The sequence below is a fragment of the Pristis pectinata genome, chromosome 16 (genome assembly GCF_009764475.1).
Source record: "Pristis pectinata isolate sPriPec2 chromosome 16, sPriPec2.1.pri, whole genome shotgun sequence".
In the NCBI taxonomy this organism is placed as follows: domain Eukaryota; kingdom Metazoa; phylum Chordata; class Chondrichthyes; order Rhinopristiformes; family Pristidae; genus Pristis; species Pristis pectinata.
The window spans coordinates 25,780,653-25,793,702 of record NC_067420.1 but is presented as its reverse complement, the minus strand read 5'-3'; the positions used below and the strand labels follow the sequence as shown (position 1 = coordinate 25,793,702).

General features: G+C 37.0%; 1 protein-coding gene across 1 annotated transcript in view; it reads right to left on the bottom strand.

Moving 5' to 3' along the window:
- Positions 1-13,050, bottom strand: part of LOC127578900 (tumor protein D54-like) — a 48,468-nt gene that overhangs the window by 19,090 nt on the left and 16,328 nt on the right. The window contains exon 5 of the mRNA XM_052031452.1: positions 2,271-2,372. Within this exon, the coding sequence (XP_051887412.1) occupies positions 2,271-2,372 (102 nt within the window). The remainder of the gene's footprint in view (positions 1-2,270; positions 2,373-13,050) is intronic.

Genomic DNA, 13,050 nt, shown 5'->3' with positions numbered 1-13,050 from the left:
CTGTTTGATTCACTGCCACTTGTCTTCCAGGAAGGCTCTCCTTGAAGAAGCTCTGCTCCTCTCACTGATAGATTTCAATGTGTCTTATCCAATTTTAGAAAGAAAAGCAGCATTCAAGCATCAAGCTTTCAAGCTAGTTTCAAATGGTTCCTTTCCACTCAATAATCTCACATCTAGCAATAAAAACCTGAAATTCAAGCTCTATAACAATAGGACATTTTACGCAAAGTGTCAAGTTAATATTTCACAACTTCCCAATATTTATCCAGCAATATATCATAGCTATTTCTGAGAAAACTTTGTCTTCAAAACATTTTAAATGTAAAATGTGACATTTTAGACCCACGTCTGGAAAAAGTTCAATATTACAGCAAAGGAGTTTTCTTTTTGATGTGCCTGAAAAGGAAATGTTTATTTAATAACCAAAATAAAATTGAGGATCAGCACATCCAGATTACACAAAAGAAACTACATGCAACTATTTCCAAACAAAATTCAAAATAAATGTAAATGCAACCTATAGCATGCAAAGCAGCACACTGCAATAAGCACACAGGATAGTTTGGAAAACCATAGGCTCTGTTCACATGACTGGAACTTCTCTCTCTTAAATAAAGCTTTCTAGAAGTCTGTACCCAAGATTCATAACCAAATAATTTTTTTTACTGGGGAAAAAAAAGTCTAGCAAATTTTCAACTTTCAATGTTAGGCTTTACTTTTGGGGTGTGGTAATGGAAGGCCTGGGAAAGGGGATAGAATAAACATGTTTCAAAAACAGTTGCAGAGTGCGTGTGCCAGTGTGAGATAAGTCTCAGGCATACAAGCTGAAGGATGCTGAAATACTATCAGAAGAGCTACAGAATAAAATTCTGTATTCAGCACCTTACAACAAAAGCGACTATGCAAAACAAGGAGCAAAAAAAATGAAAAGCATTTTTTTTAATTGAAAAATATTAGCCTAGTTTGTTATTACTGCACTAACATTTGCATTGTCAGTCCACATTGCCTAACATCAATAAGAGCATTTTTAAAAGGGTGTGGGAAATAAAACACCTGGTTAAGTAGACAATGTTATTTACATTATCTAATATGAAAAAGTCTCAAGTTAACGTTGTCAGGTTCAGCTCATTTTGACTCTGACTGGTTGCAATTAAACCTGGTGTTAAGAGTGCTGTTAATTTTGTGACTGATGTGAAAAGAGACTAAAGTTATACTTACCTATCAGTATAAAGTTTACATTTCACTACAGAAAACTATTCTGTACCTTAGTCCAGTAGTTTAGTTTCATACAAATAAAGCGAGTGACTGCACAGTAGGTTACTTTCTTGATTAGCTAGTTCATAGCAAAAATGAAGCTGAGGTTAGATTAAGAAATGTAGAGAACTTACAACATGCAACATTTGACAGCTCTAAATGTTAAATTAAAGCAAGGTCAGATTTTTTGAAACTCAAAGTTCAAGAAAACAAAGAGTCTCAGTAATCCACCTAGCATGACTGGTGAAAAGTAAATGTTAACCAATTATTTTGAACATATTGTACCTCCAATATCTGCTCTGAAATTATTCAAGTGGTATGACCAAGTAAACCTTTACATCCAATTCCTTGATCAAAACTGGATTTCTAGCCAATCCGCATTAAATAATATCCATATTGATGCAAGCTCCAAAATGAACCGTACATAATGAAACCATGGAGTCACAGCCAAGATTGTTCTCAATACGAAGAGAGTATCAAAAAATAGGAATAAATATGATAAGAACATTAACAACTCCTACAAAATAATGTCCCACTTTAAAAGCTCTTAAAATTAAAGCTTTCCAGCAACACAGCAAACTGAACATTAATATCAATATACCAAGCTCAAAATTATTTTTCATGGGTACTTAAGCTAATATATTTTCAACAGGTTGGAACTGCCAATAATCAGAGTGTTGGTACTTTGCATTGCTTTGACCATTTAAAACATTAGGCTTGCAAGTTGCACTAAACAAGCAAGCCAGGTGATGATGGATTTATACAATACCAATATTTTTGCAGCTTCATTTATTCCAATGTAATAGAGGCAGACTAATTTTTAAAAAAATTCTGCAAGATGGATTTCATCACGTTCAAAGACAGAAAACATGAAAATGCAATTAGAGATGATTCAAGATTCATTTCTGGTAAGGTGATGGAATTAAATAATAAAAAGCATAATTCAAAAGGACCATTATTTGATTTCATAGCTGCATAGCAAATTTTCTAAGTAAGAGTCTCAAGAGCAAGCTTACTTAATTTCTCCCAGCGTCCTGCTAAGAACTGATCCAACACTGGAAATGGCACTGGAGGTCTTGGATCCAGCAGTAGAAAGTGTTGCTTGAGTCTTCTTATAACTGTTTTTTCATAGAAAAATAAAGATTAGTTTGGCCAACATGCACAAAATTCCAAACAGAAATCAAAGCTGTTAATCATAACAGAATACAAATGAATTACAAAATTAAATGGTACAACGCAACACCTCAATCTGCTACTGCCTATGTAGAAGGCTATAACGTTTGGGTTGAAAGCAGCTACAACTTGTGGATGTTGTAAAAGAGATCAACGTTGTGTAGAGCACAAGACAACTGAATAGGAATACAAAATACTGTACAAATGGGGGAAATTTGTCAAACAGATTAGGCAAAAGAAAAACAAATTATACACAGCAATACATTCAAAACACTGGAATAAAAAGACAGTAGAGGGAGTAGAAATGGATGGCTGTAGATTATAATCAGTAAACCATTCAATAGATCACACTGCACCAAACCACAGGTTTCAATCAAATAAATGAATGAGATGACTTTGCAATACTTCAACTTTCTGATCCATTAGTCATTATTCAGTCTGCCTTTAGTAACAATGGAAGCTTGATATTCTGCTCTTCTGTTTCCATACCCAGTTGTCATGAGGTATAAAATGAACAAATGTGAATATTTATTTAAACCACTGTCCTTCATTCTAGAATGCAAGTAATAACAAATCAAAAGTGTGAACCCTTATATACACAATACCATTGTTTGAAATGACAAACAAATGAAAAATGCAACCCTACCGTAAACAAACAGCAAGACTCAAAACAAAAATCACTATGGTGAGGTATGGAAGCATGAAGATCTGGAATTCTATTTCTAAACAACCAACAAGCACTCCAGTTCAGGGTCTCCTTCACACCAACATGCCTCACCACCTCATAATGAACACCCTACTGGGACAATGCCAATGCGTACTGACTGGGGAAGTATTAAAGAATTGTCACATCTCCATCAGGAACTAGGCTCATCCTGCCCTAACCTCACTTCATATAATACATCACAGTCAACACAAGGAGCCTGGCACTTCACCATTCTGGGTTGGATTTCAACCAGCTTGAAGGTAAAAGACAATTTCATCAACAATTCAATAAATTCTATTTATATAGCCCCTGTAAAAGTAGCAACTCCTCAAGGCAATTCACAGAAGCATTATCAAATAAAAACTGTTGCCAAGCCACAAGGAAATATGGTCAAAGATGCAAATTTAAAGGAGCATATTAAAAAATGAGAAAACAGGGAATATCTTACAAAACTGGGGGGGGGGGGGGGGGGAATGAAGTTTAAATAAACAGGATAAAACATTAACAAATAAAGAAAATGTTAATGCAAAATTTAAGATAGCTACATGGCCAAGCAAAATAACAGATTTATTACATTTCTCCATTTAATTTAGCCATAAATATAGAGGTGAATCATTGGTTTTATTTTTAGTGCATGTGTTGCAGTTCATGCTGGGCTACAATAAGTTTTGATTGAGCAATAACATGGTTTAAGCCATTTGGATGTAATCCCAAATATTCTTCCAGAATGTCCAATGCTGATATGGGGGATCTTTCCATTTGCAAAGCAACTATTGTTTTGCCTATCCAAGTTAGGACATTTCAAAAGTAATTTGTCAAATTTTCAATGTTTTTAAAGTTTCCGAAGGATACAAGATGAAGACTTTCATTTATATTGCTCCATTTCAAAGTTCAAGTGAAGCACATTCAGAGCCAACAGCAATCAATGAACAATTCTCAAAGTAGCAGCTCACAATACAACAATGCACCATAGCTAAGGATTAAAATTTAGCAGAGATTTTCAAATTTGGTTTTCAAAATAACATGATCCAATCAGGTAACTGTTTGAGGACAAAAAAATGTTTCTCTGACCATTTGGCAAGTGCCTTAAGACATTTTACTTTGTTAAATACACTGTATTTGTGTTGCCATAGAGTAACATTAAGAAAGGCCACAAAATATTATGCAATTCCCAAGCAAATCTTTCATGTGGAGTTTAGGATAAATATCCCAACAGACCATAATAATTAATTTCAAAATTAATTTAGTTTTAAGCAGAATGTTTCATTTACAAGGAACAATGCATTTTTAATAACAATACAAATTACTGTTTTCTTTCCTCTTAATACCATACTCTTTACATTCAGATGTATTTGTACACTATTTTGATCGAGTTGTGAAGCCTTGTTTGAGTAATAAGGAGAAGTAAGAGCAAATTTGCCTGAACAGAGAAAGCAAGTCTGGACCGGCAGCTTGATACAAGACCAATGAGCCCTGAGAAAATACTAAATATAAACATAATGAGCAGAAGAAATACATGCAATTATTGCATGCTAGAGGCTCCTAAGTATGACAAAATACTGCTAGGGTACCCAACATTATACAAAAAAAAATTAAAAAGATACGAGTTGTGTTCACAAAGATACTGCTGAGACCAATTAATAAACGTATCGATCGATTCAAAACATACAAAAACAAAATCTATATAGCAAAAATGTTCAGTGTGACACGTTTCCTGTATAATGAAAGCAAGGTTAAAAAGAGCCCATAGATCAAGACATCAGAAGTATTACGCAGGATTCACCAACATTGTTTGATGTACTGTTTAAGTTTTAAGATAAATTGGAAAACAAATCTGCTAAAATGTTGAATATGTAATCAAGACACAAGAGGTTCTGCAGATGCTGGAATCTGGAGCAACACACAAAATGCTGGAGGAACTCAGCAGGTCAAGTAGCACCTTTGGAGGGAAATAAACAGTCAGTGTTTAGTCCAGTCCTGATGAAGTGTCTCAACCCAAAACTTTGACTGTTTAGTTCCCTCCACAGATGCTGCCTGACCTGCCGAGTTCCTCCAGCATTTTGTGTGAAATGTGTAATCAAGTGAAGTTTTAATATCTTGATTAACTTGGGTCTTGACAGCTTTAGCATTTCCAAAAGCCCAGACTGTACTTGATATTTTGAACAAAATTATGTCTTTGCCATTTGAATAGCAAAGTCTGAACATTTGGAAAAATCAGCATCATTCAATCTTCAATAAAATTTCATAAGCTCATTATTTATCAGTCATATATTGAAATAGATTTTGCAATTTCATGTTAATTTAAAAAAAACAGCTATGTTTGTGCAAAAGCAACATTAAAGAAAGATAGTGAAAGCAGTGGAAAGGACGTCTGATCTGTAAGTAGGAAGAATACGGATACGCTCATGAAACAATAATACATGCAAGGCTTAAATGGGAATTATTAATCCCATTTACATCGGAGGTGGCAGGGGATAGGAAAATGGATACATTAAATAAGCATGTAACAAACTATGACATTGCAAAATGCAAGAAATTGAGTTCTATGGACAAATCAGAAGCACAACAACTTGCATAGTTCAGAAAACAAATTTCGATTGTTTTCAAATTTGTAATATGGAACAGTACATTTTAGAACTAATATGGGATAATGCCATACATGTTGTGACAGTAACAAACCACAATTAGCTAAGAATCTGGCTGTTCTTGTAAGTACTGATCATAGTACGACTGAATTTGATATGAGTTGAGAGCGAGTAAGCAAGCGTCTGAAACCTAAATGTTAAACCTATAAGGCAAGCTACAAAAAGGGACAAAAACTAATCAGAAAACAATCTGAATGATAGAAACAGAAGACACTGGAAACACCCAGCTGGCCAGACAGCATTTGTAGAAAGAGAGAAGGTTAATGTTTCAGATGCAGAACTCTTCATTAGAATTGGGTTCTTGGATATCAGCAAGAGACTGGATTAGAGGAAAAAAGGATGGAATCAGGGTAGGAAGAACTATTTTCAGTAGGGATAGAACAGACCAAAACATTGGGCCTGTCTGGACAGACCTGCTTGTGGATCTTGGGCAAGAGGTAGGCCTGGGACTGCAAGGTTGGAAGATCGCCCAAGGTCCATTAATGTGTGGGAGGCAATGTTCTGACATTTGACTGAGGGGTCATGGTCCAGAGGGAGGTACGAGGATGTCTCCAAGAGCTTACATTTGGCCTCTACAAGACAGTGGTCAGTTCACCAGACTACAGCAGCACCACACTTGTATGAGAGTATGATACAGTCAGGATTGGTTCTTAGTGAATGGAATGCTGTAAGTGCCAAGGCTGTAGGTTAGATTGAGTGAGTGGAATGGAAAAATCAAGGCAGTCAATGCTCCATCAGTAGATTGAGAAAAGGTAAGAGGCCAAAGGGAGATGTCCAGGTGGGTAGGGAATTCTGGAGATGGGAGAAAGAACTTTTCATGAATTGCTCAGTAAACAGTGGGAAGTGATTCAAGTTTCATTGAGTATCATAAAATCAGTGCAGACATTTAAAAGACCAAAAGTTCCACATATAAATTAAGCAAGGCTAATGAAAACAGCAATAGAACCACAAATCAAAATGGAAATCCAAAACAAATTCGTGAGGAAGAGGAGGGCATTAATCATGCATCCTTTTCAATTCTTTCCAGTTTCTGATAGTGACACATGTACTTCTCCTGAAAATTGAGACTGGACTATTTTTTTTAAAAGTGTTGCGCATTTGGTCTGAAATTCAAAATGCATTTTTTTTCTGGTAGCCACAAAAGTCACAATTCTCTATTTAAAGTATTTAAATAAAGATATTACTGAAGAAAGGAAATTCTATTCAGAGCTTCCTGTTTTCAGTAATATCTTTATTTTCTTCCATGTAACCACACACACCTTTGGATTAGCACCCCATTCTACTCATGTTTTTATTCTCCAGCTTTTTTCCATACCGTCAGACCATCAGATCCATTTGCAACTCTTATGGCTGCATGCAGCAAAATCTAGACAATATTCAGGCACCAAAAAAAGTACTAGACGATGACAAGAGAGTGCCCAACCACCCTCCTTCACCCACCCCACCACTAGTATACTAAAGCATCACCATGGTCAATTGCCCCACCATCAATATTTGGGGGGTGGTGGGGGAAGAACCACTGACTAGAAACTAACTGGATCAGTCACATTAAAAACTCAGGCTAACAATAGCAGGCAAGAGACTGGGTATCCTGCGAAAAATATCTCACCTCCCAACACCTCAAAGCCTTAGCACTATGTACAATGCATAAGCTATGAAAAATTTCACGTGCCCAGATGAGTGCAGCTCCAGCAACACTCAAGAATCTCAAAGTTGTCCAAGGCTAAGCAGTCCACTTAACCAGCACCTCATCCATTACTATCGATACACATTGTCGCCATACTGTGCCTTCTATAAAATGCCTTGGATACTCTAACAGCAGCTCCCAACTCAACAAGGATAATCCAATAGTACCTCCCACCCCAGCAATCTCTCCCACGAAGGAGAAAGGCAATTGGTACATGGGAGCACCACCACCTGACTCTTGCTTCTATTTCTTACATTCTTAGTTTATTGTAATGGGTGCAGAATAATTTTAATTTTAATTACAACATTACGTGTGCAAGAAGATTCATAGTCCATGAGGGAAAAAAAGGAAGATACACTGACATGCCATGATTCTAGAGCAATGTTGAATTAACTCAAAACCTACAGAGCTTTTCTGTGCCTCTTGAACTGGCATGATTTTCTTCCAACCCAATATAAATTCCTGCCTGGTCTAATGGTTTAAATCACATATACCATGTCAGTGTTTGAGTTACAAAATGCAGAGAACAACATGAGCCTTTGACCAAAGTACATCCTCATTGATCCTCTTAAGTACAAAAGATGTACAGGGTTTGCAAACCCTACCTATCCAAGTACTCCAGAGCACAAATTGACTGGACATAGAGAAATAATGTAACTCCAATGCATTGATGAATAGACATCATTTTGTCCTAAATTTCACTAACACCAGAAAAAATGAGAAACCCACACAGGTAAATGGTATAGAAGCTGATACATACACTTTAATCAAACCTGCTTATCAAATAATAACATGCTAAATGTAGACCAACATGCTAAACTGTCCAGTTAGCAGATCCAATTTTGTACACTGGATAGGAAGAATACAAGCTATAAATTAGCAAGAACCTTTTCATGGAATACTATCTCAGACTACATTTCCTTACAACATAGGTAGAGGCCATTTGCCCATCAAGTCTATACCAGCCCTGAGTAATTCCATCAATCCCCCTACTTCTCTGTAACATTCTCTCTCATGTGGCCACTAACTTCTCTTCCACCCTGTCCCACTACCCAACCACCTTGCTCACCCTGATTCTCCTGGCACCTTCCTACAATAGAGGCAATTTACAGTCATCAATTCATCCAACAACCTCCATATCTTCGGGACATGGGAGGAATTCAGAGTACCTGATGAAAACTAACACTATTACAGGGAGAACATGCGAACTCCACACAGACAGCACCAGAGATCAGAACTGAACCCATTGTGAGACAGCTACACTTACTACCTGCTGTAGCACTGTGCTACCCAAATTTTAATTAAAAATTTCCTAATGCCTCAAGAGAGGTGGAGGATATTGTGATGTCATACAGCAATCCAAGTTGCAGATTTATACACTGCACAAAAGAAAATTCATCATTTCAATAATATATATTACACCATGTTTGTGTACATGACATCTGTACCTCCTGAGGGAGCTCACAAACTACAAAGATTAAGAACCATCCAACTACCAAGGAAATCAGGAAGTTTCCAGTTTGTACTCCTTATATTTCTATTATTTTAAAAGAATTCCAGGACTTTCACTTCTACTTACAAAACCAGGCTTTAGCAAATATACACTTCAAAACAAAAAAGCGTAATCTTATGTTCAACATTCAATAATTCAGCTATTTGTTTCTCTTCATGCCACAATCTTACATTTACAATGTCACGAGTAAGGAGCCATTTTACTACTGAGATGCTGACATGGCCACTGTGTGCAATTTTGGTCTCTCAGCTAGAAAGGACATAGTTGCCATTATGGAATATATTGAAGGTTCACCACACAAATTCCTGGGAATAGCGTGCCTAGTGAATGACAAGTGACTAGATTGATTGGACCTGTATGTGTTAGAATAAAGGAGGGAGGGTGCGAAGGTGTGCTGGAGAGGAGGACGGTCAAATTCTCATTGAAGCATACAAAACCCTTGACAGTCTAGATGCAGGGAAGATGCTTCTTCCAGCTGGAGGGAGAGTTTAGAACCAAGGGTTACAGTCTCAGAATACAGGATATCATAGGACATTTACAGCACAGGAGGTCATCATTCAGTCCATTCTGGCTGCCAGTTCTACCTGCTGGTTCCTTCTTTAAAGCCTTGCAATTTTTCTTCACCATATTTACCCAATCCCTACTTAAAGGCCACAATGGAACCTCCCTCCACAGCACCTGCTGGTAGTGTATCCAGATACCAAATACATGCCACATTGAAAGCTTTCATTGTCACTATTATTTATTTACCCCTTTGTTTTATACTCATGACTTTTGGTCCTTAACCCCTCCCCCCGCCATTTTGACCAGATTTTCTCCATCATTTCTATACTTGTATCAAATCCTCCCTTATCTCCAAAGAAAATGCTTTCTCATCCTGCCCTGTCACCAATAATTTTGTGCACACATGCTCCAGGTCTCTCCTCTTGCACCTATTTTAGAAAAGTATCCTTTATTCAATATCATCTTCCCCTCAATCTTCCTACATGTATCACCTCACATTTCTCAGCATTAAACATCATTTGCCATGTGTATGTGTGCATATACAAGATAGATGACGGCAGGATTATGAATATATATTCATAATCCTGCCATAATCAATGTATCTTTCAAGTTTATAATACTACCAGGTTTTTATGCAATCCACAAATTTAGAAATTGTGGCTTGCACCCACAAGTCTGGGTCATTAAAACCAATAAAACAATCACCCCAACACCAATACAGAGAATGCCTCCAGTCTGAAAAACAACCCTTAAGTGTGACCCTCTGTCAGCTACTTAGCCAACTTTGCATCTTAACCATCTGCCACATCTGCACATTTGCTTTGACTGGTGTACAAGGACACTCAGATGCTTTTATAAATCACAATTCTGCCTTTGTTTTTCCTACCAAAGTGGATACCTGCACATTGATGCACATGAATAGCGCATTGGCCACGTATTTGCCCACTCATTCAATTGGAGTAAATCACCTTGAAGCTTCTTGTCAAATGGGTCTATTATTGTCAAATGTACTGAGGTACAGTGAAAACTTTGTTTTGCATGCCATCCATACAGATTGTTTCAAACATCAGCACATCGAGCTAGTACAAGGAAAAGCAACAACAGAATGCAGAATAGTGTTACAATTACTGAGAAAGTTCAGTGCAGACAGACAATAAGGTGCAAGGCCATGACAAGGTAGATTCTTTGCACTCTCTTCACAATGCCAACAGTTTTGTCTCATTGGAAAACTTAGAAATGTTGTATTTGGTTCTATGAGCCAAATTATTGATACATATTGTGAACAGTAGAGTCCCAAACACTCATCCCTGCATCCAAACATAGCTTGGCATCCCAAAAAAGACCCATTCATTCATACCACTTGTTCAATCCACGCCAGTACATTAAAATTCCTCACAAGAAGCTAATATGCCAAAGGAAAGAACATGCAATTAGGGATAAAGGCCTTCTGAAAATCCAATACACCACATGCACTGGCTCTCCAGGATCTGTTCCACCAGTCATATCCTCAAGAAACTCCAGGAGGCATTTAACCCTGTTAATATCTTCTACAGGTCTCATTACCACGTCCTTTAAAATAGACTCTAGCATTTCCCATTTACTTATGTTAGGCCAACTGGTCTGTAGTTCCACATTTTTCTTTGCTCCCTTCAATTCCCAGGAACCATTCCATAGTCTACAGATTTTGGAAGATGACGACTATGCACCTACTACTTCCATAGCTACCTCTTTTAGTATTTTGTGATGCAGATTATTCGGCCCTGTAGATTGATCTGCTTGCACTCATTCATTTCTCTGGTATTAATTTTAAAAAATACATAGTGCATATTTCCTTCAATCACTCCTTGTTAACATTCCTGTTTTCCTAGCATTTCTGGACATCATTTGTGTCCCCCTTCCATGAAAACAGAACTTAAGTATTTGTTTAATTACTCTGCCATGTTTTTGTTTTCCCCATTATAAATTCTTCTGTTTCTGACAGCAAGGGATCTAAAATTTGCCTTTCCTTATCTTCTTGTTTCTGCAGAACATTTTACGCTCCATTTATGTTCCTTGCAAATTCATCTTCTACTCTTTTGCTCTCTTAATCACCCCGTGGTCCATTTTTTGCTGAGTTCTAAATTGCTCCCAACCCCAAGGTTTTCTACTTTTTCTGGTAAAATGTGACAACCCTTTAAATCTAGCCTCAACTACTTTGGTTAGCCATGGTTGGGTCACTTTTCCACGTGTTTATGGGTCAGAAAGTAATGTATACTTGTTGTAGTTCCTGCTTTCATTCTTTAAAATTTCAGCTATTGCCAATCCTTTCAATGAAGTTCCCTAATCTACTGCAGCCAACTCGCTCCTCATAACTTGCAGTTTCCTGTTTTTATATTTAGGACCCCAGGAGTGAACTACTTCACTTTCTAACCTATTGAAGAATTCCAACATGTTGTGGCAATTTTTCCCTGAAGGTCTCCTCGCAACAAGATGAGCAACTAACCCTTTCTCATTAGAGGACACCCAGTCTCGGATAACCTGATCCTTAACTGGCTCCTCAAAGTACTGGTCTAACAAAAACACCATCCCATACACATGGCAGAAATTTATGCTTCACAGTTTGACAGTGTACATGTAGATTAAATCACCCATTAAAAAAAATCTTATTGCTGCTAAGTTAATGGCACATCTTACATATTCAAAATCAAATTGAATACAGAAAAGAGGGGAAAAAACAAAGATTTTTGTTTAAAAAATTTACACCTCTAACAATTGACAATGCAGGAATGAGAAAAAAAACAGTGCTCAAATGCTGGGCCAGAGAAATAAGAATGTATTAATTGTCCAGTTTGTTAATAGGGTATTTAATTGTTAATTACCAGACTCAAGTTGTAGCAATTCAATTGTCAATTAACATGCAAATCCAGCAATTTTTTAAAATCAGCAAGGAGATGATATTTGTGTTAATCTATAAAACAAATTTTGAAATTTACAACATAATACTTTCACTTAAATGAAGCAAATTTGCTGGACATCTAATTTATACAAAGTAATAAGAGTCACTGATCCTATTTCACAGAATGCACTATTGTACATTAACGATACCAATTGGTTTAATAAGGACCTAGTCAAATTTAACCTGCAAGCAGGTGAAGCAGAGATAAAAACGTAGCCTCACCATAAATGGCCCAGGTAAAATTAATTAATTCAAATACATTACAAGAACAGAATACTTAATCCGATTTTACTTTTTCAGCTCAACTCCACACTGGACAACGAACAGCCAAAGCTGTTACTGAGTCCATCAGTCAGAGTCAAAGCGATACAGCATGGAAAAGTGCCCTTCAGCCCAACAAGTTCATACCAACCATTGAGCACCTATTTACACCAATCCTACACTGATCCTATTTTATTTTCCCACATTTCCATTAACTTCCCCCAGATTCTGCCATTCATTTGCACACCTGGGGCAAACTACAGCAGCCAATTAACCTACCAACATGTCTTTGGGATGTGGAATGTAACTGGAGCAAATGGGGAAAACCCATGTAGTGACACAGAACATGCAAACTTCATCTAGACAGCACTG